Raw genomic sequence first — 25,437 nt, 5'->3', positions numbered from 1 at the left:
TTCCACATGTCAAAGTGAGATTTGTTACACAGTTGGAGTTCTTACATGTAAAACGGAAAATGTGATTTTCACATGTGAGGTGAAAACATGTTATTCTCCTCACGTGAAAAAGTGGTGTTAACATGTGAACTCTAAATTTAATACATGTGAAAATGCAATTTGTAAAGACACACACACACACAGAGACACACACACACACACAGAGACACACACACACAGAGACACACACAGACACACACACACACACAGGCCTCAGCTTCCTCAGGCAGGGTACTGAATGTTTCACTCTCTGTCTTCCAGTGTGCAGATGCAGGCTCGGCCCAGGACAGCTTGTCCCTGAAGAGGGTGGCAGTGGTGGAGGACTTCTTCGACATCATCTATGCCATGCATGTGGAGATGGGTGCTGACCTTGGTAGAGCACCTAAACACGCTGGCCAGAAGAAGACCTACAAAGCTGTAAGAAGCCATCCCGCAAGTGATTTATTTTGTCCCTCCAAAGTATTTAGAAGGAAAAAAATCTATATATGTTTTGGGGGGGGGGGTTTAGTTGTTGCAAAAAACTATGAAAATCAACCAGTATTCTGCTAAGAATGAGTTTCATTTAGGAAATCTGTTCACCAAGTATTCACACAAATGAAAAAAGAGACATATGTGATTGTGTCTCAATGTAATCAAGGTATGAAATTATTGTTATTTTCAAATACAATCTGTTTGGGGCTTAGTTGTGGTCAATTTGCAGTGTACAAATTATTATAATTATGATACAGCTCCCTCCTCATCCGCACCGACAAAAATCGGCCCTTGGTTGAATCTAGTTGCCTACCCCTGCTAAAGACTGTACTAAAACATATTCTTCCAATTCTCTTAGAGACTGCCACATAAAATAGACATTTTATAGACTGGCTATTTCTTATTCATAGCATCAGTAGCTACTAAGGAAAAAAGGCATCCTCAACTGGAGGCAAAAGTAAAATCCATATATACCACATAATCAACAGCATATGCATTCCTAGATTAAATTGTTCTATGGTGTATCTGTATTCACCCAGTGCTAGTGTATTCACCCAGTGCTAGTGTATTCACCCAGTGCTAGTGTATTCACCCAGTGTATTCAGCATCTAGTTAGGTCTGAGATGCCATGTCTGTGTCTGCAGCTGGGGGGTCTTTGTCTGTGTTGTGAGATAGTTTTTTGGAAGCATGGCTGTTACACCCCCCAGGGACCAGGGCCTTTTCTCCCTCGCGCCTCTCGCCCCTGCCCCGTAGAGAGGTCCTGTCATGTCTCATAGTACGTACCCTTTTGAGAAGGCACTGAGCGCCATTGGGGCATAATATGAAGCTGTCACTGTGGCCTTCTGGGAAGTGCAGATTCCTCTGGGTGGCCTTTCCTTCTCCTCTGCCTCTGGGGGAAGGAGAGAGGGGGGTGAGCTGGGCACCCCTGCTGCCTCGCCATGGTCACATGAAGGTCGCCTTGTTTAGCAGGGAAATGCCAGGGGGGCAGAGAAGCAGAGATAAACAGGGAAGGGAGCTAGAGCGTGAGAGAGGGAAATATACAGCCAGGTCTGAAATGATTGGCACCCTTGATAAAGATGAGCAAAAAACACTGTATAATATAAATAATACAAATACTGAGCTATGTTGTATGATACAAAAAGTGGAAAATTATATTATTTTATACTAATACAATTGCTCAGAGAAAGAGACTTAGTTAAACAAGTAATAAGAACAATCACAAAAATGTGTTATGAGATTGGGAGAACACATTGGGAGGGATCTTAGACCATTCCTCCATATAGAATCTTCCCAAATCCTTGATATCCTTTGTCTGCGCTTATGGACTGCCGGCCTCTTCAATTCAAACCACAGGTTTTCAAGTCTGGACACTGAGATGGCCATTGAAAAATGTTGATTTTGTGGTCTATTAATAATTTCTTTGTGGATTTTGATGTGTCTTTGGGGTTATTGTTTTTCTGGAAGATCCACCTGTGGCGAATTTTCAGCATCCTGGCAGAAGCAACCAGGTTTTTGGCTAAAATGTCCTGGCACATCACCATATTTTACAGTAGTTACGAGGTACTTTTCTGCATATGCTTCTGTTTTTCAATGCCAAACCCACCATTGATGTGCGTGGCCAAAGAGGTCTATTTTCATGTCATCTGACCGTAGCATCGCCTGGATTTTGCTAAACGGCATTGGCACTTGGTGTGCTATGGTCAGATTACATGAAAATATAGCTCTTTGGCCACACACACCAGTATCTCATACCTACACTGTACTGTAAAATGTGGTGTTGGGTCTTTGGGGCTATTTTGTTTCCACTCGTCTCGAGGCCCTTGTTTTTTTATTACTTGTTAAACAAAACCTCTTTATCTGAGCAATTGCAATAGTATAAAATAAATCATGTTGCCAATCATTTTGAACCTGACTGTATATGAGTCACCTACACCTGAGAGAGAAAATGAGGAGGAGAAAGGCCCCAGCTCTGACCATTCGGAAAGTATTCAGACCCCTTCCCCTTTTCCACATTTTGTTACGGTTCAGCCTTATTCTAAAATGGATCAATTAAAACATTTTCCTCATCATTCTACTCGCAATACCCCATAATGACAAAGCGAAAACAGGTTTTTCGAAAAACATAAATACTTTATTTACATAAGTATTCAGACCCTTTGCTATGAGACTCGAAATTGAGCTCAGGTGCATCCTTGAGATGTTTCTACAACTTGATTGGATTCCACCTGTGGTAAATTCAATTGATTGGACATTATTTGGAAGGGCACATACCTGTCTATATAAGGTGAGTTTGAATCCCCGAGCTGACAAGGTACAAATCTGTTGTTCTGCCCCTGAACAGGCAGTTAACCCACTGTTCCTAGGCCGTCATTGAAAATAAGAATTTGTTCTTAACTGACTTGCCTGGTTAAATAAAGGTTAAAAAGAAAATCTTAAAGTTTGGAATCACCAAGACTCTTTCTAGAACTGGCCTCCCAGCCAAACTGAGCAATCGGGCGAGAAAGGCCTTGTTCAGGGAAGTGACCAAGAACCTGATGTTCACTCTGACAGAGCTCCAGAGTTCTTCTGTGGAGATGGGAGAACAATCTCTGCAGTACTCCACCAATCAGGCCTTTATGATATCGTGGCTAGACGGAATCCACTCCTCAGTAAAAGGCCCATTTGGAGTTTGGCAAAAGGCACCCAGACCATGACTCTCAACATTCTCTTGTCTGATGAAACCAGGATTGAACTCTTTGGCCTGAATGCCTTGCTTCACGTCTGGATGAAACCTGGCACCATCCCCATGGTGAAGCATGGTGGTGGCAGCATTATGCTGTCAGAATGTTTTTCATCGGCAGGGACTAGGAGACTAGTCAGGATCGGGGGAAAGATGAACGGAGTACAGAGAGATCCTTAATGAAAACCTGCTCCAGAGCACTCAGGACCTGACTGTGGTGAAGGTTCACCTTCCAACAGGACAAGGACCCTAAGCACATAGCAAAGACAACATAGGAATGTCCTTGAGTGGCCCAGCCAGAGCCCGGACTTGAACCCGATCAAACATCTTTGGAGAGACCTGAAAATATCTGTGCAGCAACGCTCCCCATCCAACATGACAGAGCTTGAGAGGATCTGCAGAGAAGAATGGAGAAACTCCCCAAATACAGGTGTGCCAAGCTTGTAGCGTCATACCCAAGAAGATTTGAGGCTGTCATCACTGCGAAAGGCGCTTCAACAAAGTACTGAGTAAAGGGTCTGAATACTTATGTAAATGTAATATTTGCAACAATAAAAAATGTATCCTGTTTTTGCTTTGTCATAATGGGGTATTGTGTGTAGATTGATGGGGAGGAGAGGGGGCAATGTAATCCATTTTAGAATAAGACTGTAACGTAACAAAATGTGGAAAAAGTCAAGGGGTCTGAATACTCCAAATGCACTGTAAATAGATGGTAGAGTCAAACGGTCAGGGCTTCGGCAGTAGACAAGAGAGAGAGAGAGGTTGTTGCAGTCCTTGAGGGAGGATTCCTTCCTCATTCCTCACCATGCCACATAACACAGCATTAACATAATCATTGATCCCAGGCTTTAATAACAGTTCATGCCTCCTTTGCTCCTGTCCTTCCTGACCTGTGCTTTGTCCTCTGACCTTTCCCCTGGCACAGATAGCGGAGACATATGCCTTCCTGCCCAGGGAGGCAGTGACACGCTTCCTAATGAGCTGTGGAGAGTGTCAGAAAAGGATGCACATCAATCCCAACACTGCAGAGTTTAAAGGTAACTAACTTCCCAGTCAGTCAACTGGTTCCTTTTTATTAATTTACTGTCTATATTTATTCAGTCATTAAATCCTTGTTTGAAAAGAAAGGCCTCTTTCAATTTGATATCTATCTGAATAGCAACAATGCCAAATACTTTTAATGCATCATTATAACAGGTATCACCTTCTTACTGCCTTTGTTTAAATTATTAATTGCAATGCTACCACAAATAATGAAATATTAAATTGACTGCTAGTACATTTATAGCTCCATATTCGTTGTGTTTCACACCCTCAACTCAATGTCCAATATGTCGTTTAAATATATCTTAGGTCTCTGTGTATGTTTCGTCAGCCAATTAAAGGTGTGGACTTTGGTTGAAAGCAGAGGCCATCAAGTGATGCAAGAAAGACCCAAGAGGTCCTAAATTATGAAAGAGATGTTCCAAAAGAAGTAGCACGGGGTCCCTCTAGTGGCCATGGTGGGGAACACAGACGGCTTCCTATTTAGTTTACAGCATAGTTGTCAAACTCATTCCACGGAGGGCCGAGTGTCTGTGGGTTTTCACTCCTTCCTTGTACTTAATTGATTAATTAAGGTCACTAATTAGTAAGGAACTCCCCTCACCTGGTTGTCAAAAACCTGCAGACACTAGGCCCTCCATGGAATGAGTTTAATGCCCCTGGTTTACAGCATTAGAACAGCAGTCCATGATTCCAGATCAAATTAAATCAAAGTTTATTGTCACGTACACAAATTTGCAGGTGTTATAGCAGGCGCTGCGAAATGCTTATGTTTATTGGCTCCAACAGTGCAGTAGATTGTATCTCAAATAGAATACAAAATAAAAAAGAGAAATCAAACAAAAAAATCAAGAAATATAGAGTCCAATTAACAATCCAGAGTAGATATATTAGAGTGAGCATATGTCAGAATCCAGAATATAAATATGTGTTGTGTATAGACAGTATACCATTTGTAAAGGAAATATTAGGATATGCTATTTTGAGAATACAGTATATACTGTACATACACAGTGAGAAAACAACAGTATATAACAGAATATGAAAAAAAGGGCCACAGTGCCTACTGGTTGTCATTATTGCCTTTTAATCAGAGACTGCTTCTACTTAAGATCAGAGAAACCAGATCAGATGAATGAACTCTCTGGTCAAAGAAAACCAATAGACAGTGAAGGGGAGTATCAGAGCCCAAAGAGCATGTGGGAGAAGTCAAAAAGCTCTAATGGCATGTCTGTTTGGTTTGAGCCATGAGAGTTTTGTTCAGTTAAAGTGGTACAAAAGAGATCATACCTGGCTTGCTTTACTTGATTGTTTGTTTTGAAAAACATCTTACTGTATCCATCTCTATGTCAGTGAAGGCTGCTGAGTGGAGGACGGCTAATAATAATGGCTGGAATGGAGCAAATGGAATGGCATCAAACCATGTGTTTGATTTATTTGATACCATTCCACTTATTCCGCTCCAGCCATTCCCACGATCCCGTAATCCCCATTAAGGTGCCACCAACCTCCTGTGCTCTATGTTATGGACAGAAAATGATCGACCAGCATCCCTGGTCCCGGACCTCATTGACTACAACATGCCCCTGACGGCCACCTACCTGAAACAGATGAAACTACAGTGCATGACTGCCAATGAGCGGGTAAGGCATAGTGTGTGTGCGCGTGTGTGTGCTTGCATGTGTGTGAATGCTGAGCTGTGTGTGTGTGAGAAAGAGAGAGGGGGAGAGAGAGAAAAAGAAGAGAGAGTGACAGTGGTGTGTGTGTGTGTGGGGGCTGATTGAGAGAAATCATCAACATGTTTCACATATCCACAACTTTCTATTGCTTTGTGAGTTGGAGAGACACTGAGAGGTTTACATCCTCTGGAACCAGAGGACCCACTCAACTCTAATCGTTTGCAAAAATAGAATCACAGATTGACTCAGTTCATCATCTTTGTCTAGAATTTCCCATTCAGCACAAGGCATAGGCCTACTAGAAATTATCAAAAAGTGTGATTTATTTTTTTAAAGATGCAGAGGTGGGAATCAACAAATTAACCAAACAAAGCATAGGAGGCAGCAGCAGATTTACCATCAGAGGCAAAGCTCCGCCTTGTTCTCCTCCAACACTGGACTTCAATGCACACCCGTGCAGTAGGATTTTTGTGAAATCACCGGAAGGATAGAAGTGTTGTTGACAAAGAGAGGAAGCATGTATTATACAACTTGCTGTTTTTATTTAGGTGAAAATCAGGACCCTATCTAGGTAAGAGCTATTCCCTGTGCTTAAAACCATGTTTAGTAATGTGTATTTTACACATTTATATTTATTTACAATATTGACAATAATTTGATCCATTGGCTAGTAGCAATATTATGCCTACTAAACATATTTTTCAGATATTGTAGTGATACAGTTCACTGTCAGTTCCATTTTGAATGAATCTCGCCTTTGCATGCCCAGATGACATTATGACCGCAGGGAATGTTAGCCTATGTCATCATGATGTCACTTTTCACAGCTTTTGTTTGGAGATTGTGCATGTTGTTTAGACATGCATAAGTGGCTAAATTCATCTCGATATCTCTCTGCCACTCTCTCAATCTCTCTCTCTACCCTCTCTTCCCCTCCTCTCCCTCTCTTTATTATGTCATGCATCACTAATAGAGCCTTCGGTAAATGCCTCAGTCCTCTACAGAACCCTCAGAGGGGTGTGTTGTGTTTCCTCAGGAGGATAGCAGTGTGTGCTTAGTGCTTATTGTACTGTACTGTATGTGTGGGGTTCTGCCAAACGCGTTCTCTTGCATTCATGATATATGCAAGGTTTTTATTCAGAGGCATTAGCAAGTGTATTCATAAATTAGCTAACCCCATCGGCAAAACCCCTGGCCTGGAAAGAGCAGATTTTGTTTTCATCATGCATATAAACCAGGGCTGCTTGTAAATTGCCTAAATTACCAGATTAAGTTAGCAAGATCAGGCGGAGTAACCACTTTACCAAAGTATTGGTCATTCATTCTACAAGAGGACCAAAAGCATGTTGATTGGTGGCAACAAGACAACACTGAGATGTTGACAGAGACAATATCAAATATGTAGGTATTGTGGAGGTTGTTTCTCTGTGTTGCGTTGCTTCTCTGTGACTAGGTACTCCAGTGTATTGCAGAATGTTACATTCAGAGTTGTTGTCCTCCCTGTTGGTAGAGGTTCAGTAGCAGGTAGCCTGGTGGGTAGGAAGGAGCGTTGGGTCAGTAACCCAAAGGTTGCTGGATTAAATCGCTGAGCCGACAAGGTAAAAATCAGTCTTTCTCTTTCTGAGCAAGGCAGTTTACCCCCAACGACAACTGCCCCCTGGGCGCTGATGAGGTGAATGCTAATTAAGGCAGCCCCCCACACCTCTCTGATTCAGAGGTGTGGAAGATACTTTTCAGTTGAATGCGTTGTTGTACAACTGACTAAGGACCCTTTCTCCCGCTATATAATTAAACAATGTTCAGCACCACCATCGTCGTAGTCTGTGTGTTTGTTTTTTATTTTCCTCAAGCTCTGGCAACTAACCCACTCTGGTCCACTCCTGTCTATGTTCTGCTATAGTGAGCATGTTTGAGGTTTCTTCTTTCCACAGTTAAAAATAGCAGTACTGCAAGACACATTATTTAACAGGGAGATTTTTTCCGTCATTCTTACCCTTTTGCTGTCAAAGTTCCACAGTGGTGTTGGCAGTGTCGGGAGAAAATGGCGTTGGCTAAACTGTGACTGTGTACAGTGCTTTCTATTGACATTTGTAATAATGCATATTATTATGTGTGTTTGACATGTGTACTGAATGCTCGCTCACATGAAAATAGTGTATGTGATTTTACTCCTGTAGTCTGCTGCTCTCTACAAGTTAGTGTGGGAGAGGTGGGAAAATGATTGTTATCGATCAATAATGACAAACTTCCTGGCATTGACAACTTAGATGGAAAGCTAATGAGGATGGTAGCTGACTCCATTACCACTCCTATCCGTCGTCTTTAATGTGAGTCTAGAGGAAAGCCTTTGTCGACAGGCCTGGAGGGAAGTCAAAGTCATTCCGCTATCCAGTGGCGTTTTTAGCTTGTATGGCTCCCTGGGTGGAACCCCCCCCGCCAACCAAAAAAAAGAGCACCATTCTGCACTAACTATTATTTTTATTCAGACATTTGGAACAACACAAATCAATAACCATAATATTTAAAACAATATAAATATTTAAAAAATATATACAAAAATAAGACTCATAAATATGAAAAAGAAGTAACAAATAGAAACACGTTTGTGTTGATTTGGCACTCGAGAATCAATACATTACCCATCCTTCAACACTCTCAATCAAGAGTCAAGACTAAACCAATTCACCTTGGTGGTGTGCGGACTGGCTTTATATTATTCTTAACGATTTCGCTCAAACCATAAAAATGATGCAACAATATGTCTGTGAATGTCACAATCGCCTGGAGTGGTGAGTGCTGTCAATTGCAGAGAGCAGAGGAACTGGGGAAACCATCTTTATTGGATTCCCAAACGAATGCCCAAAACAATAGGCGATAAATAGACAGAAAAATAGTCCGACCCAACACAGGGCACAAACGGACAGGAACACAAACACGCACACCATGACTAACAGGCTTAAATAGACATGAATCAAGAAATAAAATAAGAGACAGGTTCAACCAATAAGACCAAATGAACAGAAAAGGAAAAAGGGATCTGTGGCGGCCATCTTCTTTAGGCAGCCATCTTCTTTGGGTATTTATTGGGTTATTGTCTATGTTATGTTGCATGTTAGCACAGTGTTTATATAGCGGTCACGTTCGTCTTAATCATTTTGTTGTTTTTTGTTTAAGTGTTCTTCGTGTTCTTCATTCAATAAAGAAGAATGTATTCACACCACGCTGCGCTTTGGTCCCCTCCATACGACGATCGTGACAGAATAACCCACCAACAATGGACCAAGCAGCGTGGTAACGGACAGCAGCAGCAATCAAAGGACTTCTGCACTTGGGAGGAGATTCTGGACAGCAAAGGACCCTGGGCACAGCCAGGGGAATATCGCCGTCCCAAAGCAGAGCTGGAGGCAGCGAAAGCAGAGAGGCGTCGGTATGAGGAGGCAGCACGGCGGCGTGGCTGGAAGCCCGTGTGGCAGCCCCAAAAATGTATTGGGGGAGGGCACACGGGGAGTGTGGCGAAGTCAGGTAGGAGACCTGCACCAGCTCCCCGTGCTTACCGTGGAGAGAGAGGGCGTTGTACCGGGCAGGCACCGTGTTATGCGGTGGAGCGCATGGTGTCCCCAGTGCGTGTGCATAGCCCGGTGCAATACATTCCAGCTCCTCGTATCGGCCGGGCTAGAGTGGGCATCGAGCCAGGCACCATGAAGCCGGCTTTACGCATCTGGTCTTCAGTGCGTCTCCTCGGGCCGGCATACATGGCACCAGCCTTACGCATGGTGTCCCCGGTTCACCTGCACAGCCCAGTGCGGGCTATTCCACCTCGCCGCACTGGCCTGGCTACGGGGATCATTCAACCAGGTAAGGTTGGGCAGGCTCGGTGCTCCAGATCTCCAGTGCGCCTTCTTGGTCCGGTCTATCCGGTGCCATCTCCACGCACCAGCCCTCCGGTGGCAGCCCCCCCTGGGCTTCCTGTGCGTCGCCAGAGCCCAGTTCTCCCTGTTCCTCCTCCCCGCACTCGCCCTGAGGTGCGTGTCCTCGGCCCAGTACCACCAGTGCCGGCACCACGCACCAGGCCTACAGTGCACCTCGTCTGTCCCGAGCCGAGCCGCCAGAGTCTCCCATCTGTCCCGAGCCGCCAGAGTCTCCAGTCTGTCCCGAGCCGCCAGAGTCTCCAGTCTGTCCCAAGCCGCCAGAGTCTCCCGTCTGTCTCGAGCCGCCAGAGTCTCCCGTCTGTCCCGAGCCGCCAGTGTCGCCCGTCTGTCCCGAGCCGCCAGTGTCGCCCGTCTGTCCCGAGCCGCCAGAGTCGCCCGTCTGTCCCGAGCCGCCAGAGTCGCCCGTCTGTCCCGAGCCGCCAGAGTCGCCCGTCTGTCCCGACCACCAGAGTCGCCTGTCTGTCCCGAGCCGTGAGCCAGCCAGGAGCTGCCCGAGCCGCCAGCCAGCCAGGAGCTGCCGGAGCAGTCAGCCAGCCAGGAGCTGCCGGAGCCGTCAGCCAGCCAGGACCTGCCGGAGCCATCAGCCAGCCAGGAGCTGCAGGAGCCGTCAGCCAGCCAGGAGCTACCCTTCAGTCCTGAGCTACCCTTCAGTCCTGAGCTGCCCTTCAGTCCGGAGCTGCCCCTCAGTCCGGAGCTGCCCCTCAGTCCGGAGCTGCCCCTCAGTCCGGAGCTGCCCCTCAGTCCGGAGCTGCCCCTCAGTCCGGAGCTGCCCCTCAGTCCGGAGCTGCCCCTCAGTCCAGTGGGGCCCTTTAGTAGGGTTGCCAGTCCTAGGTTGGCTGCGAGGGTCGCCGTTCCTAGGAGGCCACAAAAGCGGACTAAGACTATGGTGGAGTGGGGTCCACGTCCAGCACCCGAGCCGCCGCCGTGAAAGATGCCCACCCGGACCCTCCCCTTTAGATTATGTTTTTGCGGCCGGAGTCCGCACCTTTGTGGGGGGGGTACTGTCACGCCCTGACCTAAGTATTCTTTGTTTTCTTTATTATTTTGGTTAGGTCAGGGTGTGACATGGGTGATCATCTAGGGTGTTTGTACTGTCTAGGGACTTTGTAGATTTATGGGGTTGTTTCCATCTAGGTGTTTATGTAGGTCTATGGTTTATCGTTGTCTCTGATTGGGAACCATATTTAGGCAGCCATCTTCTTTGGGTATTTCTTGGGTTATTGTCTATGTTATGTTGCATGTTAGCACAGTGTTTATATAGCGGTCACGGTCGTTTTAATCGTTTTGTTGTTTTTTGTTTAAGTGTTCTTCGTGTTCTTCATTCAATAAAGAAGAATGTATTCACACGACGCTGCGCTTTGGTCCCCTCCATACGACGACCGTGACAATAATAATAAGATTGTGGGAGCTGTACTGTGAGATTTCAGTGCAGCCTTTGATAATATTGACCATAATCTGTTGTTGCTTTTTTTATGTAAGCTTCTCAAACATGTAAAGTGTGTACTGCAGGACAGCTCTCTAGACCCTCTACTCTTTTCTATTTTACCAATGACTGGCCACTGGCATTAAACAAAGCATGTGTGTCCATGTATGCTGATGATTCAACCATGTACGCTGTCACGCCCTGACCTTAGTATTCTTTGTTTTCTTTATTATTTTGGTTAGGTCAGAGTGTGACAAGGGGTGGTTTGTTGTGTTTTGTCCTGTCTAGGGTTTTTGTATGTTTATGGGGTTGTTTACTAGTCTAGGTGTTTAGTATGTCTATGGTTGCCTGATTGGTTCTCAATTAGAGGCAGCTGTTTATTGTTGTCTCTGATTGGGAACCATATTTAGGCAGCAATATTCCTTGGGTAATTCGTGGGTGATTATCTATACTACGAGGAGAAGTACCGAGGGGAAAGGACTCTGCAATGGAAGCAGGTGGAGAATGCACAGGAGGAACGGCGACGTTATGAGGGTACAAGGCTAGCACGGAAGCCAGAGGCCCCTCAAGATTTTTGGGAGGGGGCACACGAGAAGATTGGCTGAGTCAGGTAGGAGACCTAAGCCAACTCCTTGTGCTTACCGTGGGGAGCGTGTAACTGGTCAGGCACCGTGTTATGCAGAGATGCGCACGTTGTCTCCAGTGCGCTATTCTAGCCCGGTGCGCTCTATTCCAGCTCCTCGCATTTGCCGGGCTAGAATGGTCATCCAGCCACGACGTATTGAGCCATTTCTGGATGTCCAATGCGTCTCCACGGTCCAGTGTATCCAGTGCCTCTTCCACGCACTCGCCCTGAGGTGCGTGTCACCAGCCCAGTACCACCAGTGCCAACACCACGCACCAGGCCTATAGTGCGCCTCGGCAGTCCAGTACGCCCTGTTCCTCCTCCCCGCACTTGCCCTGAGGTGCATGTCTCCAGCCTGGTACCACCTGTGCCGGCACCACGCACCAGGCCACCAGTGCGCCTCCAGGGTCCAGTACTCCCTAATCCTGCTCCTCGCACTTGCCCTGAGGTGCGTGTCTCCAGCTCGGTACCACCAGTGCTGGCACCACACACCAGGCCTATAGTGCTCCTCGGCAGTCCAGTACGCCCTGTTCCTCCTCCCCGCACTCGCCATGAGGTGCGTGTCCCCAGCCCGCTACCACCAGTGCCGGCACCACGCACCAGGCCTACAGTGCACCTCGCCAGTCCAGAGCGTCCGGCTACAGTACCCGGTCCAGAGCGTCCTGCGACAGTAACCAGTCCAGAGCGTCCGGCGACAGTAACCAGTCCAGAGCGTCCGGCGACAGTAACCAGTCCAGAGCGTCCGGCGACAGTAACCAGTCCAGAGCGTCCGGCGACAGTACCCAGTCCAGAGCATCCGGCGATAGTTTACAGACCGGAACCTCCTACGACGGGCCACAGACCGGAACCTCCCACGATGGGTGACAGTCCGGATCCCTCCAGTCCGTCGCCGCCAGAGTCTCCCTCCAGTCCGTCGCCGCCAGAGTCTCCCTCCAGTCCGGCGCCGCCAGAGTCTCCCGCCTGTCCGGCGCCGCCAGAGTCTCCCGCCTGTCCGGCGCCGCCAGAGTCTCCCGCCTGTCCGGCGCCGCCAGAGTCTCCCGCCTGTCCGGCGCCGCCAGAGTCTCCCGCCTGTCCGGCGCAGCCACTCACTCCAGACTCGACCATCAGTCCAGTGGCATCCTCTAGTCCGGGGTCGGTGGTGAGGGTTCCCGCTCCAGGGACATTACGTAAGTGGGCCGAGTCAGAAGTGGAGCGGGGTCCACGTCCCTCACCAGAACCGCCACCTCGGAGTAATGCCCCCCCAGACCCTCCCATATAGGCTTAGGTGTGCTGTTGAACACGTTGAAGAGACTAAATCACCTGGTGTTACCTTAGATTGTAAACTGTCATGGTCAAAACATAGAGATTCATAGAGCTGTTGCCATTGGCGTCGGCTAATTCGGATCGTAATAAATTAAATACAATCAAATCTTCAGCAGCCTATTCAATCGTCCTCAGGGACGAAATCGTAATTTGAGAAATGTCTCAATTCTCTCCTCTTTCTCTCTCTCTCTCTTCTCAGGATGAAAGTTCGGTGAGCAGTGAGGACATGGATATGGCTGAGCCCACGTGGGTCTCTGCTGAGCGTCCCCCTGTCCCTGAGCTCAGTCCCCCCAATGGAGGGATGGTACACAGCCCACAAGCCGCATTGAAAGAGGAAGACGGTACGCCTTTCCGTGTGTTTGTGCGTACTGTATGTTTGTTTGTTTACAGTATGTCCCTGTTTTCATTGGTTGAGCGTGATTTGGGATGTACAGTCGTGGCCAAACGTTTTGAGAACGACACAAAGATACATTTTCACAAAGTCTGCTGCCTCAGTTTGTATGATGTCAATTTGCATATACTCCAGAATGTTATGAAGAGTGATCAGATGAATTGCAAAGTCCCTCTTTGCCATGCAAATGAACCGAATCCCACAAAAACATTTCCACTGCATTTCAGCCCTGCCACAAAAGGACCAGCTGACATCATGTCAGTGATTCTCTTGTTAACACAGGTGTGAGTGTCATGCTGATTGAGTTCGAATAACAGACTGGAAGCTTCAAAAGGAGGGTGGTGTTTGGAATCATTGTTCTTCCTCTGTCAGCCATGGTTACCTGCAAGGAAACACGTGCCGTCATCATTGCTTTGCCCAAAAAGGGCTTCACAGGCAAGGATATTGCTGCCAGTAAGATTGCACCTAAATCAACCATTTATCAGATCTTCAAGGAGAGCGGTTCAATTGTTTTGAAGAAGGCTTCAGGGAGCCCAAGGATGTCCAGCAAGTGCCAGGACCATCTCCTAAAGTTTATTCAGCTGTGGGATCAGGGCACCATCAGTACAGAGCTTGCTCAGGAATGGCAGCAGGCAGGTGTGAGTGCATCTGCACGCACAGTGAGGCAAAGACTTTTGGAGGATGGCCTGGTGTCAACAAGGGCCGCAAAGAAGCCACTTCTCTTCAGGAAAAACATCAGGGACAGACTGATATTATGCAAAAGGTACATGGATTGGACTGCTGAGGACTGGGGTAAAATCATTTTCTCTGATGAATCCCTTTTCCGATTGTTTGGGGCATCCGGAAAAAAGCTTGTCCGGAGAAGACAAGGTGAGCGCTACCATCGGACCTGTGTCATGCCAATAGTAAAGCATCCTGAGACCATTCATGTGTGGGGTTGCTTCTCAGCCAAGGGAAGGGGTCACTTACAATTTTGCCTAAGAACACAACAAGAAGTTTCTTCCAGTTTGGTGACGAACAATGCCTTTTCCAGCATGACGATAACTAAGTGCCTCGGGGAACAAAACATCGATATTTTGTGTCCATGTCCAGGAAACTCCCCAGATCTTAATCCCATTGAGAACTTGTGGTCAGTCCTCAAGAGGTGGGTGGACAAACAAAAATCCACAAATTCAGAAAACTCCAAGCATTGATTATGCAAGAATGGGCTGCCATCAGTCAGGATGTGGCTCAGATGTTAATTGACAGCATGCCAGGGCGGATTGCAGAGGTCTTGAAAAAGAAGGGTCTCAAACCCAGGCTCTGTTGCAGCCGGCTGTGACCGGGAGGTCCATGGGGCGACGCACAATTGGCCTAGCGTTGTCCGGGTTAGGGAGGGTTTGGCCGTTAGGGATATCCTTGTCTCATCGCGCACTAGCGACTCCTGTGGCGGGCCGGGCGCAGTGCGCTCTGACCAGGTTGCTAGGTGCACAGTGTTTCCTCCGACACATTGGTGCGGCTGGCTTCCGGGTTGGATGCGCGCTGTGTTAAGAAGCAGTGCGGCTTGGTTGGGTTGTGTTTCGGAGGATGCATGGTTCTCGACCTTAGTCTCTGCCGAGCCCGTACGGGAGTTGTAGCGATGAGACAAGATTGTAACTACTAACAATTGGATACGACGAAATTGGGGAGAAAAAGGGGGATTTTGTTTTTAAATAAATAAAAAGAAGGGTCAACACTGCAAATATTGACTGCATCAACTTCATGTAATTGTCAATAAAAGCCTTTGACACTTATGAAATGCTTGTAATTATACTTCAGTATTCCATAGTAACGTCTGACAAATATCTGAAGACACTGAAGCAGCAAACCTTGTGAAAATTAATATTTATGTCATTCTTAACTTTTGGCCACGACTGTACGTTAAGCAGGTGTGGGAGAACCATGTACTGGTAGTATAGGATAGGGAGCACTTTGTGCTTCTATTAATGTACTAATCCAACCAAATCCATCATTATGTGTAGTGTTTCACTACCCCAACCCAACCTCAATCATCCCTAATGTCTGAGGGGCCTCCAGCCACCCCCACCTCTTTCCATGACTAACTCATGATGGGAAAGTGGACATCCACTAAGAAACTACAGATATTAAAAGCTCTAGACAACCAGACACTCTGGTTACCAGTTTGTATTGAATAGTGTATTCAAAGATTAAGTCACAGATTTAGCATTGGCTGGATTCTAGCTAGTCAACACAATAGGAAAAAGCCATATCAGCACAACAATGGAAATGCCTGTGAGAGGGGCCTTTTAGATTTGGATGGGGGAAAGTGTGACTTTGATGGCTGCCCTGCCTCAAGGAAAAGGTGATGGTAGAAATGCGTCGTCTTCGTGGTTTAACAGCATAACCCCACATTAGTGTTGTTTTGACAGATTATTACTGTTCACTTGTACTTTGCATGGCACCGGTGAGGGTCTGTTCCCCCCTTAGCTTCTCTGCCATTACATCCTCCCCTACCATCCCATAATGTCCTCTTCCTCCCTTCCTCTTTCCTCATCTCCATCCCTCCATCCCCCATTAGAAACACAGCCCTCTACTGTGGCAGCACCCTCTATTTATTTTGACAGTTGACCCCAATACCCTCCTCTTCCTATACAAACACTGAGAGCACAACATATAGCATGTAAATCCACCCCAGCCCTCAACACACACACACACACACAAATAGAGTGATTGCTAAGGATAGAAATAGAGTAAATGTGTGTTTATTTATTTACTCAACTATCAAAAACAACTACATTGCACATCCTCACAACACACCAGGTCATCTTACTTATATGACAGTTAGCAAAAACCTCCATTTGTAGGATTTGGCAATTCACATTTTCAAATGGGGGCCGGGAAAAGGAACATTTTATGAATGATAATATCTGGATTTATTGAATCAAATCAAATCAAATTTATTTATATAGCCCTTCGTACATCAGCTGATATCTCAAAGTGCTGTACAGAAACCCAGCCTAAAACCCCAAACAGCAAGCAATGCAGGTGTAGAAGCACGGTGGCTAGGAAAAACTCCCTAGAAAGGCCAAAACCTAGGAAGAAACCTAGAGAGGAACCAGGTTATGTGGGGTGGCCAGCCCTCTTCTGGCTGTGCCGGGTGGAGATTATAACAGAACATGGCCAAGATGTTCAAATGTTCATAAATGACCAGCATGGTCGAATAATAATAAGGCAGAACAGTTGAAACTGGAGCAGCAGCACAGTCAGGTGGAAGTTGAAACTGGAGCAGCAGCATGGCCAGGTGGACTGGGGACAGCAAGGAGTCATCATGTCAGGTAGTCCTGGGGCATGGTCCTAGGGCTCAGGTCAGTTGAAACTGGAACAGCAGCATGGCCAGGTGGACTGGGGACAGCAAGGAGTCATCATGTCAGGTAGTCCTGGGGCATGGTCCTAGGGCTCAGGTCCTCCGAGAGAGAGAAGGAGAGAATTAGAGAACGCACACTTAGATTCACACAGGACACCGAATAGGACAGGAGAAGTACTCCAGATATAACAAACTGACCCTAGCCCCCTGACACATAAACTACTGCAGCATAAATACTGGAGGCTGAGACAGGAGGGGTCAGGAGAGACTAATTGAGACTAATTAATTTATTATATCATGCCTCAATTTCTCTCTCGCTCACTCTCTCTCTCTCTCTTTCAGATGACGACTCTGAGAGTGCCAACGGACTGCCATCCCTGGCCCCCCTGGAGGCGATGGTTGTGGGCAGTGTCCCTTCAGATGGTGTGGCTCCATACAGGGAGGTGACTGAGAATGGGGTGAGTGCTCCCCTGGACTTTAGCACCACCACCTCCTCCTCTTCCTCCTCAGAGGACCAGCAACCAGTCAATCTGACTGACAGACTGCTACCTGTGGGGAGCCCTGTTGGGACGCCCTACTCAGCTGACGCTATGAAGAAGTCCCCTGGGAAACCAGACTACGGCAACAGGGTAAGGACAGAAAATCCATTTGAATATGGTGTTGTGGTGATAGCCACACCAGATGTTTTATTACAACTTGAATGCTGTTTTGTGTCCTTATCTGTGGCAATAGTAACAGTGTTTGTTTCTTTGTGGGTGTTTACAGTCTCCTCAGCACAGCCCCGGAAGCTATGACTCGTTGAAGACAGAACTGAGCATGAGTGCTGAGGACCTGACCTCTGGGCGTGCTCAGATCATCGATGATGATGATGACGATCATGACGACCACGATGACAGTGACAAGATCACTGATGCTGAGGGAATGGACCCAGAGAGGCTGAAAGCATTTAATGTAAGAGTATCATCGCAGCTGTCACAACTAAATATATACTTCAAGAAATTGAAGAAATTGGCCTTTATGCAACACAATTTGTCTTCATGCAACCCAAATATCTACAAAGAAGTTAAGTTCGCACTTTTTCAAAATAATATAAATGTCAGAGGGAAAATGTAAAATGGCACTCCTCAACCTTAAGACAATTGTCATGTTATTGTGCATTTTGAATGTTTTTTTGCATTCACTATATCTTCTCTCCTCTCATCTCTCCACCCTCTTTATTTAATCCCTCTCCTTTTCTTTGCACCCTCTTTCATGCTCTACCTCCATGTTTACTCCCCCACTTCTGCTGTTGCTCTTTTTGTCTGTTTACACATACCCCTCCTGCTTCACCCTACTCTACACCCCCTCCTCCTCTCTACACCTCCCATCATCTCGTCTCCCTTCTAAACCTATCTTCCCCCTCTCCTCCCTTATACACCCAATCCTCCTCGCTCTCCTCCCTTCCCCCCTCTATCTCTACCCTCTCAGATGTTTGTTCGTCTGTTTGTGGATGAGAACCTGGACCGCATGGTGCCCATCTCCAAGCAGCCCAAGGAGAAGATCCAGGCCATCATCGAGTCATGCAGCCGACAGTTCCCTGAGTTCCAGGAGCGCTCCCGCAAGCGCATCCGCACCTACCTCAAGTCCTGCCGCCGTATGAAGAAGGTTGGTTTTGAGGTAGGCACTGTTCCCCTCAGTATCCTCCCCATAGTCCCTAGCCCCCCTCCCCCTATTTAGTAGATGGTAGTCTTATGATCTTACGAAGGGGGGTTGATTGTAGAGTGGACTTTATTAGTTGCCATTTATGACAATGACTTCAAGTGAAATCCCAAGTTCAAGAACATTGGAAAACAGCAGCACACGAACATGCCCAGACCATAATTTCTAGCTCAGAAGCCCGAAAAGGACAGCACGTCATGGCTGTGATTTGTAACAGACTTCAAACATTGGCCTATTCTACAAACAGAGCTGATGCTCCAGCCTGGTGTGTTCTCATACAGACGATCAGAGACACGCTGGTCCATTCTTTCCAAATGCCTTACTGTTCAAACTGGGAACTATAAGTGTGGAAGATGTGCTCAATGCAGTGGCGATTTTAGCATGTAAATCTTGGTGGGGCAAACAAAATTAAAAAAATTGGGGATGCATGCCTCCAAAGCCACTACACAACACTGAAACAATAGATTAATTGCACTATAACGGTGACAAACTCTGCCCACAAACTGTTAGGGCCTACATAAAGCTGTCCTAACAGTAGAGTCCCAACAGCAGTCCCAACACCTTACTTACCACTGTTACATCTGGCTATCTTGTCTGGCAGTGAAACAGTTCATTCAGCCTAATTTACTACCTTTTAAAAAAACAGCTGATATGGCTGACTTGCTTAAACAAATGTGGTTCCTACTGACAATTGAGATATACAAACTATGGCATAAGGGGACGAAAAGCGGATAAGAGGCAATCCGTAATTTCGATTAAGACATTAATGAGCGAGTTAGGACGGACATAGTCAATACAACTATTTGTTCAACACTTTTGTAATGTACAGCTACAGAATTCAGAACATGGCCATTCTTTTCTTACAGTGTTCTCCCTGTACACCAAGTCAGAACCATAGGATAAATAAAAGGGGGCATATAAGCAGACAATGAAAGCTCTAACAATATTCAATGATTACATTTCTCTAAAACAGGTTATAGGTTAGCTAGTTTTTTTCCCAAGTTCCCAGTTGTCTTGAACTCACTGAAGTCAGATTTCCCAGTTACAAGTTAACAGTTGTTTTGGGTGTGGCAGAAATCATGCTGGATTGACAGCATGGCCAATGTTGAATGTTTATCATTTTAATCTTGGAAAGAGACCCTTAGACTCAGAATTAGAACCACATACCCACTCCACTGAATAGCAGTTTGTATGCAGCTTTATTAACTTAATGATTTAGATTTTTTTTTTTACATTGTTTGCAAAGTGATATGTGACACGTATTAATGCCAAAATAACATGCAAAGCAGGCAAACCCCCCCCCCCCAACATATATATATTATTGTTTTTTGGGGGGTTGGGTTTGCCTGTTTTGCATGTTATTTTGGCATTAATACGTGTATACATATTTTCAGTTTGTTTTAGTTTTTTGTAGCTAAAAATGTGGTGCACAAAACAAAATGATGCGTCGCCAATGGTTCAATGTAACAACACTGCAACCTGTAAATACTTCCCACACCCTCCCACATGCTCTTGATTCTCTGATTTTAGAAACATTTTGGAGTGCTGCAGTTTCCCAGCGTTCTTGAACTTGGAATTTCATTTGAAGGGGGTTGATTGTTTGTAGAGACTGGCATGGCCAGGATTTGTAGAAAGCTATCATTTTGTATCTGCCAATGTAAAATTTCAGAATCAAGTTTCATGAACATGCATAAATATTCACTCATTCACACATGAATATTATACTGCACACCCTTAACACTATTGTCTGTGCTGTCAGACACGGCCCACACCCCCACACCTCACCTCTGTCATGGCTGAGAACATTCTCGCTGCTGCTTGTGAAAGTGAGACACGCAACGCTGCCAAGAGGATGCGACTAGATGTCTATCAAGGCCCTGTGAGTGTACATGTATTTATGTGTTCACAGAATGTTTGTATTGTATTTGTTAATTCATGTTATTTTGGAGTGTGTTTGTTTATACATGACAGTAAATGAAGTCCATGTTCTTCTGTCGGTAACATCATTACCAGTATGTACATACAGTAGATTCAAATACTGTATATCTTGCTAAAAATGTACATGTTCTTATTACTATGTTATTTTTCCTATTACAGTGTAATAACTATTGTAGCTACTCCTGTAGGAGGAACCTGCTACTGCTGATAAGAACGGCTCCAGGGACCCGGCCTCAGTTGCCCCCTCAGGCTTCTCCCTGGCTGCCTCAGCCTACTCCCAGTCCCAGGACCCAGTATACACCAACGGCACCAACAGGGGCCTCAACTACAGCTTCCGCAGTTACGGAGCAATGAGCAACAACCTGCCGACCACCTGTGCCACCACCACACAGACCAATGGTAATTAGCTTCTACCCAAGTCCTAGACTGAGATTCAGTTAGAATGTGTTTTTGTACTGTATGTACCTGTATCTATATTAGTGTGATTATTGATTGCCTATATTGTATATAAATAATTGGTAACACTATTTGGATAGTCCATCTGTAGATGCTCAACAGGGTATCTACAGACTATCAGTAATTTTTTAACGAACTATCTACTAGCCCCAACCTTAACCCTTACCCTAGCCCTAACTCTAACTCTAACCTTAACCCTTGCCCTAATGTTTTTCTAAACCTTACCCTAACCCTAACCTTAGGAAGCAGTTGCATAGCAACAGCTAGTTTGTTGACAGTATGACCATCTGTAGAGCATCTACAGATGGACTAATCTAATAAATTGTGACCCAGTAATCTTGTGCTTTCTTTACTGTATGGGGTTATCACACTTAAAGTACATTATCATTTCTCTCTTCAGGTCCCACTGATCTCAGTATGAAGTCTGTGGCTCCCACATCCTCTTCCTCCAGTTCTAACAGTCACAGTGGTCAGGGTGGAGGTGGGGGAGGTGCCTCGGCTCAGCTCAGCCCCCCTGAGGTCACAGCGGTGAGGCAGCTCATCGCCGGGTACCGAGAGTCTGCCGCTTTCCTGCTCCGATCTGCAGACGAGCTGGAGAACCTGATCCTGCAGCAGAACTGAACCATAAACAGGCCAGACCGGACAAACTATGCCTTGCCATGACCCGTCTCCCCAGGCTGTCTGTCTGTACTATCACCCTCAGTCAAACACATTCAGACAGACAGACACTTAATTAAGAGTTTAACCGAGTAAAGTGTCAAAGTAAAGACTAGGAGTAAAACTGCATTGCACAATTGGGCCATACAGATAGTAGATACTGTATATGGTCACAGGAACGCAAAGAATTTACACAAATATAAAATCCATACATTCAAACTAATCTTAGTGCCCAGTTAGCTTTTTACATTCCCATAACAAACCTACTCCTCACCCACTTCATTCATACCCCAGAAACACTGCAAAGTCACCTCCTTCCATGGATTTTCTTTCTAAACTGAGGAGGTATTTGTCAAACATGAATTGTTGCTTCATATTTGGCATTATGACACTGCTCTGTTAACCTCAACAGTAGTTTTTAAAGTTTGAAGGTTTAGGTATGCAAAGTGTGATCATAGAAAAGGGGGATGTTAAACCTGGAGGGTAAAGTACTGTAATGTGTCTAAACCTACAGGCTTTGGATTGTAGGCAAAAGGTTAATGCTTCTGGGAAAAGTGTGTAACAGGGTGCAATATGGAAGATAATCAGTAAATGCAAGCCAATTTCCACTTAATCAGTCTTTTTGTGGGACTTTGTGCAAAGGGAGGTCTTCTTAGTGTACCTCTACCTCCTCCTCGTGCTTTTAGTCTCAGCATGATGAGCTAACCTGTAAAACATTCCCCAGAGATAGCAGATTTACCACAAACATCCCATAATATTTTGTAAGGCTCCGCTGGGAGCAGTAATGTAATTTGCCCATCAGGAATGCTGTGTAAAAAGAAAGTATGTCTCATGGCAGCACTGTAGCTTCATTGTTGTCTGTTCTGAAAGATGCTCTTCTTTATCTGGAACCTCATAACTGAGGCCTTTCATTGACTGGCACCAATCAGACAGATGTGAATAGGACAGAACCTGATATACAATGATAGTAGACTTGAGGTCAATGAACCTTTGTTCAGTAATTTGAGTTTATTTCAGAGACTAACAGTTTGGGTTGGTTTAAGTCAGTCAGATATGAACAGCATATGGTTGTGTCATAAACTTTGTCTCGTGAACGTCACATGGTCGTCTCATGGAAATGTATGGTGAATGCATTGTGCTCCTTGTAACGGCTGTTGGTCTGCTATAGAGAAAGATTTCCCTCAAAATCCCACCATATTCTCTCCACCTCAACTCCTTTTTCTTACCGGTCTTTGCATTTCTCATTAGCATTTTAAACACACGGTTTAAAAAAGAAGCAAAAGACAATCTTGATCATGTGTGATGGCATCACAGTTTACTCAACAGTTCCTTGCTATGGTGTGTGTACTGTATGTGAGAGCAGCACAGAGTACTGTAGCCGTAACATCCTCTCTATCAACATACTTTGACAGGCCAGTCATTTGAGCACTTTGTCCTAAGTGGTCGTTTTATTGTTGGTAAACGTTGGCATTATTTCAGTTTTTTGTGTAAGTGAAGTGGAGTTGCCCTTTCAAAGCTCTTTAGTAAAAAAAAAATGCTCTGTACACTTAAATTATTTTAAGTAGTCAACCTGGTCAGCACCTTAAACAGTGCATTAGGAAAGTATTTGGACACTTTGACTTTTCCACATTTTGTTACGTTACAGCTGTTACGGCTTTCTTCCGTCGAAGGAGAGGCGGACCAAAATGCAGCGTGGTTATTTCGATACATCTTTAATGAAGATGATACACGAACAATACAAAACAATAAACGTGAAAACCTAAACAGCCTTATCTGGTGCAAACTAACACAGAGACAGGAACAATCACCCACCAAACACTCAAAGAATATGGCTGCCTAAATATGGTTCCCAATCAGAGACAACGATAAACACCTGCCTCTGATTGAGAACCACTCCAGACAGCCATAGACTATACTAGACAACCCCACTAACCACAATCCCATGACCTACAAAAAAAAACAAAGACAAAACACACCACATAAATAACCCATGTCACACCCTGGCCTGACTAAAATAATAAAGAAAACACAAAATACTAAGACCAGGGCGTAACAACAGCCTTATTCTAAAATTGATTACATCGTTTTTTCCCCTCATCAATCTACACTCAATACCGCATAATAGCAAAGTAAAAAATGTGTAATTTATTACATATTAAAAACTGAAATATACATTTACATAAGTATTCAGACCCTTTACTCTACTTTGTACTTTGTTGAAGTACCTTTGGCAGCGATTACAGCCTCAAGTCTTCTTGGGTATGACGCTACAAGCTTGGCACACCTGTATTTGGGGAGTTCCTCCCATTCTTTTCTGCAGAGCCTCTCAAGCTCTGTCAGGTTGGATGGGTAGCGTCGCTGTACAGTTTTTTTCAGGTCTCTCCAGAGATGTTCAATCGGGTTCAAGTCCGGGCTCTGGCTAGGCCACTCAAGGACATTCAGAGACTTGTCTCGAAGCCACTCCTGTGTTGTCTTGGCTGTGTGCTGAAGGTCGTTGTTCTGTTGGAAGGTGAAACGTCGCCCCAGTCTGAGGTCCTGAGCGTTCTAGAGCAGGTTTTCATCAAGGATCTCTGTGTATTTTTCTTAGTTTTTCTCTGTTTATCCTTCCTTCGATCCTGACTAGTCTCCCAGTCCCTGCCGCTAAAAACATCCCCACAGCATGATGCTGCCACCACCATGCTTCACCGGAGGGATTGTGCCAGGTTTCATCCAGATGTGATGCTTGGAATACAGGCCAAAGAGTTAACTCTAGGTTTCATCAGACCAGAGAATCTTGTTTCTAATGGTCAGAGTCCTTTAGGTGCCTTTTGGCAAACTCCAAGTGGGCTGTCATGTGCCTTTTATTGATGAGTGGTTACCATAAAGGCTTGATTGGTGGAGTGTTGCAGAGATGGCTATCCTTCTGGAAGGTTCTCCCATCTCCACAGATGAACTCTGGAGCTCTGTCAGAGTGATCGAGTTCTTGGTCACCTACCTGACCAAGGCCTTTCTCCTCCGATTCCTCAGTTTGGCTGGGCGGCCAGCTTTAGGAAGAGTCTTGATGGTTTCAAACTTCTTCCATTTAAGAATGATGGAGGCCACTATGTTCTTGGGGACCTTCAATGCTGTAGAGATTTTTTGGTAGATCTGTGCCTCCACACATGCACTGTCAACTGTGGGACCTTATATAGACAGGTGTGTGCCTTTCCAAATCATGTCCAATCAATTGAATTTACCACAGGTGGACTCCAATCAATCTCAAGGATGATCAATGGAAACAGGATGCACCTGAGCTCAATTTCTAGTCTCATAGCAAAGGGCCTGAATACTTATGTAAATAAGGTGTTTCTGTTTTTTTTTTTATGTGCTAAAATGTCAAAATACCTGTTTTCGCTTTGTCATTATTTAGTATTATGTATAGACTGACGAGGAACATGTTTTATTTAATCCATTTTAGAATAAGGCTGTAACGTAGCAAAATGTGGAGAAAGGGTCTGAATACTTTCTGAATGTACTGTAGATTTGTCAGATAATTCATATAAGAGATGACTGTATTTCAGTGTAATTTATAATAAATGATGTCAGCAGCACATATCTACTACATTGCTGTGACGATGATCATTCCAAGAACAGGACAGTCTAAAATGACATGCACAAAATAATCTGTAATTTATTTATTGTCACCATCCATGACATAATTTGACTTCTTTATTATATTTCAAATGTATAATCTATTGCAAG

General features: G+C 45.3%; 1 protein-coding gene across 1 annotated transcript in view; it reads left to right on the top strand.

Annotated features, from left to right (window-relative positions):
* Positions 1 to 23,357, top strand: part of LOC112215216 (nucleolar protein 4-like) — a 36,876-nt gene extending 13,519 nt beyond the window's left edge. The window contains exons 2-12 of the mRNA XM_042299927.1: positions 301 to 456; positions 4,158 to 4,269; positions 5,810 to 5,919; positions 13,434 to 13,575; positions 17,311 to 17,597; positions 17,734 to 17,919; positions 18,436 to 18,624; positions 18,688 to 18,690; positions 20,426 to 20,545; positions 20,793 to 21,003; positions 21,461 to 23,357. Coding sequence (XP_042155861.1) covers positions 301 to 456; positions 4,158 to 4,269; positions 5,810 to 5,919; positions 13,434 to 13,575; positions 17,311 to 17,597; positions 17,734 to 17,919; positions 18,436 to 18,624; positions 18,688 to 18,690; positions 20,426 to 20,545; positions 20,793 to 21,003; positions 21,461 to 21,681 — 1,737 coding nt within the window. The 3' untranslated portion in view covers positions 21,682 to 23,357. The remainder of the gene's footprint in view (positions 1 to 300; positions 457 to 4,157; positions 4,270 to 5,809; positions 5,920 to 13,433; positions 13,576 to 17,310; positions 17,598 to 17,733; positions 17,920 to 18,435; positions 18,625 to 18,687; positions 18,691 to 20,425; positions 20,546 to 20,792; positions 21,004 to 21,460) is intronic.
* The last annotated feature ends 2,080 nt before the right edge of the window (positions 23,358 to 25,437 follow it).

This window comes from Oncorhynchus tshawytscha, linkage group LG16, assembly GCF_018296145.1.
Source record: "Oncorhynchus tshawytscha isolate Ot180627B linkage group LG16, Otsh_v2.0, whole genome shotgun sequence".
NCBI lineage: Eukaryota > Metazoa > Chordata > Actinopteri > Salmoniformes > Salmonidae > Oncorhynchus > Oncorhynchus tshawytscha.
Note: the sequence above shows the minus strand (reverse complement) of the source record. Positions and strands in the feature narration are given on the sequence as shown.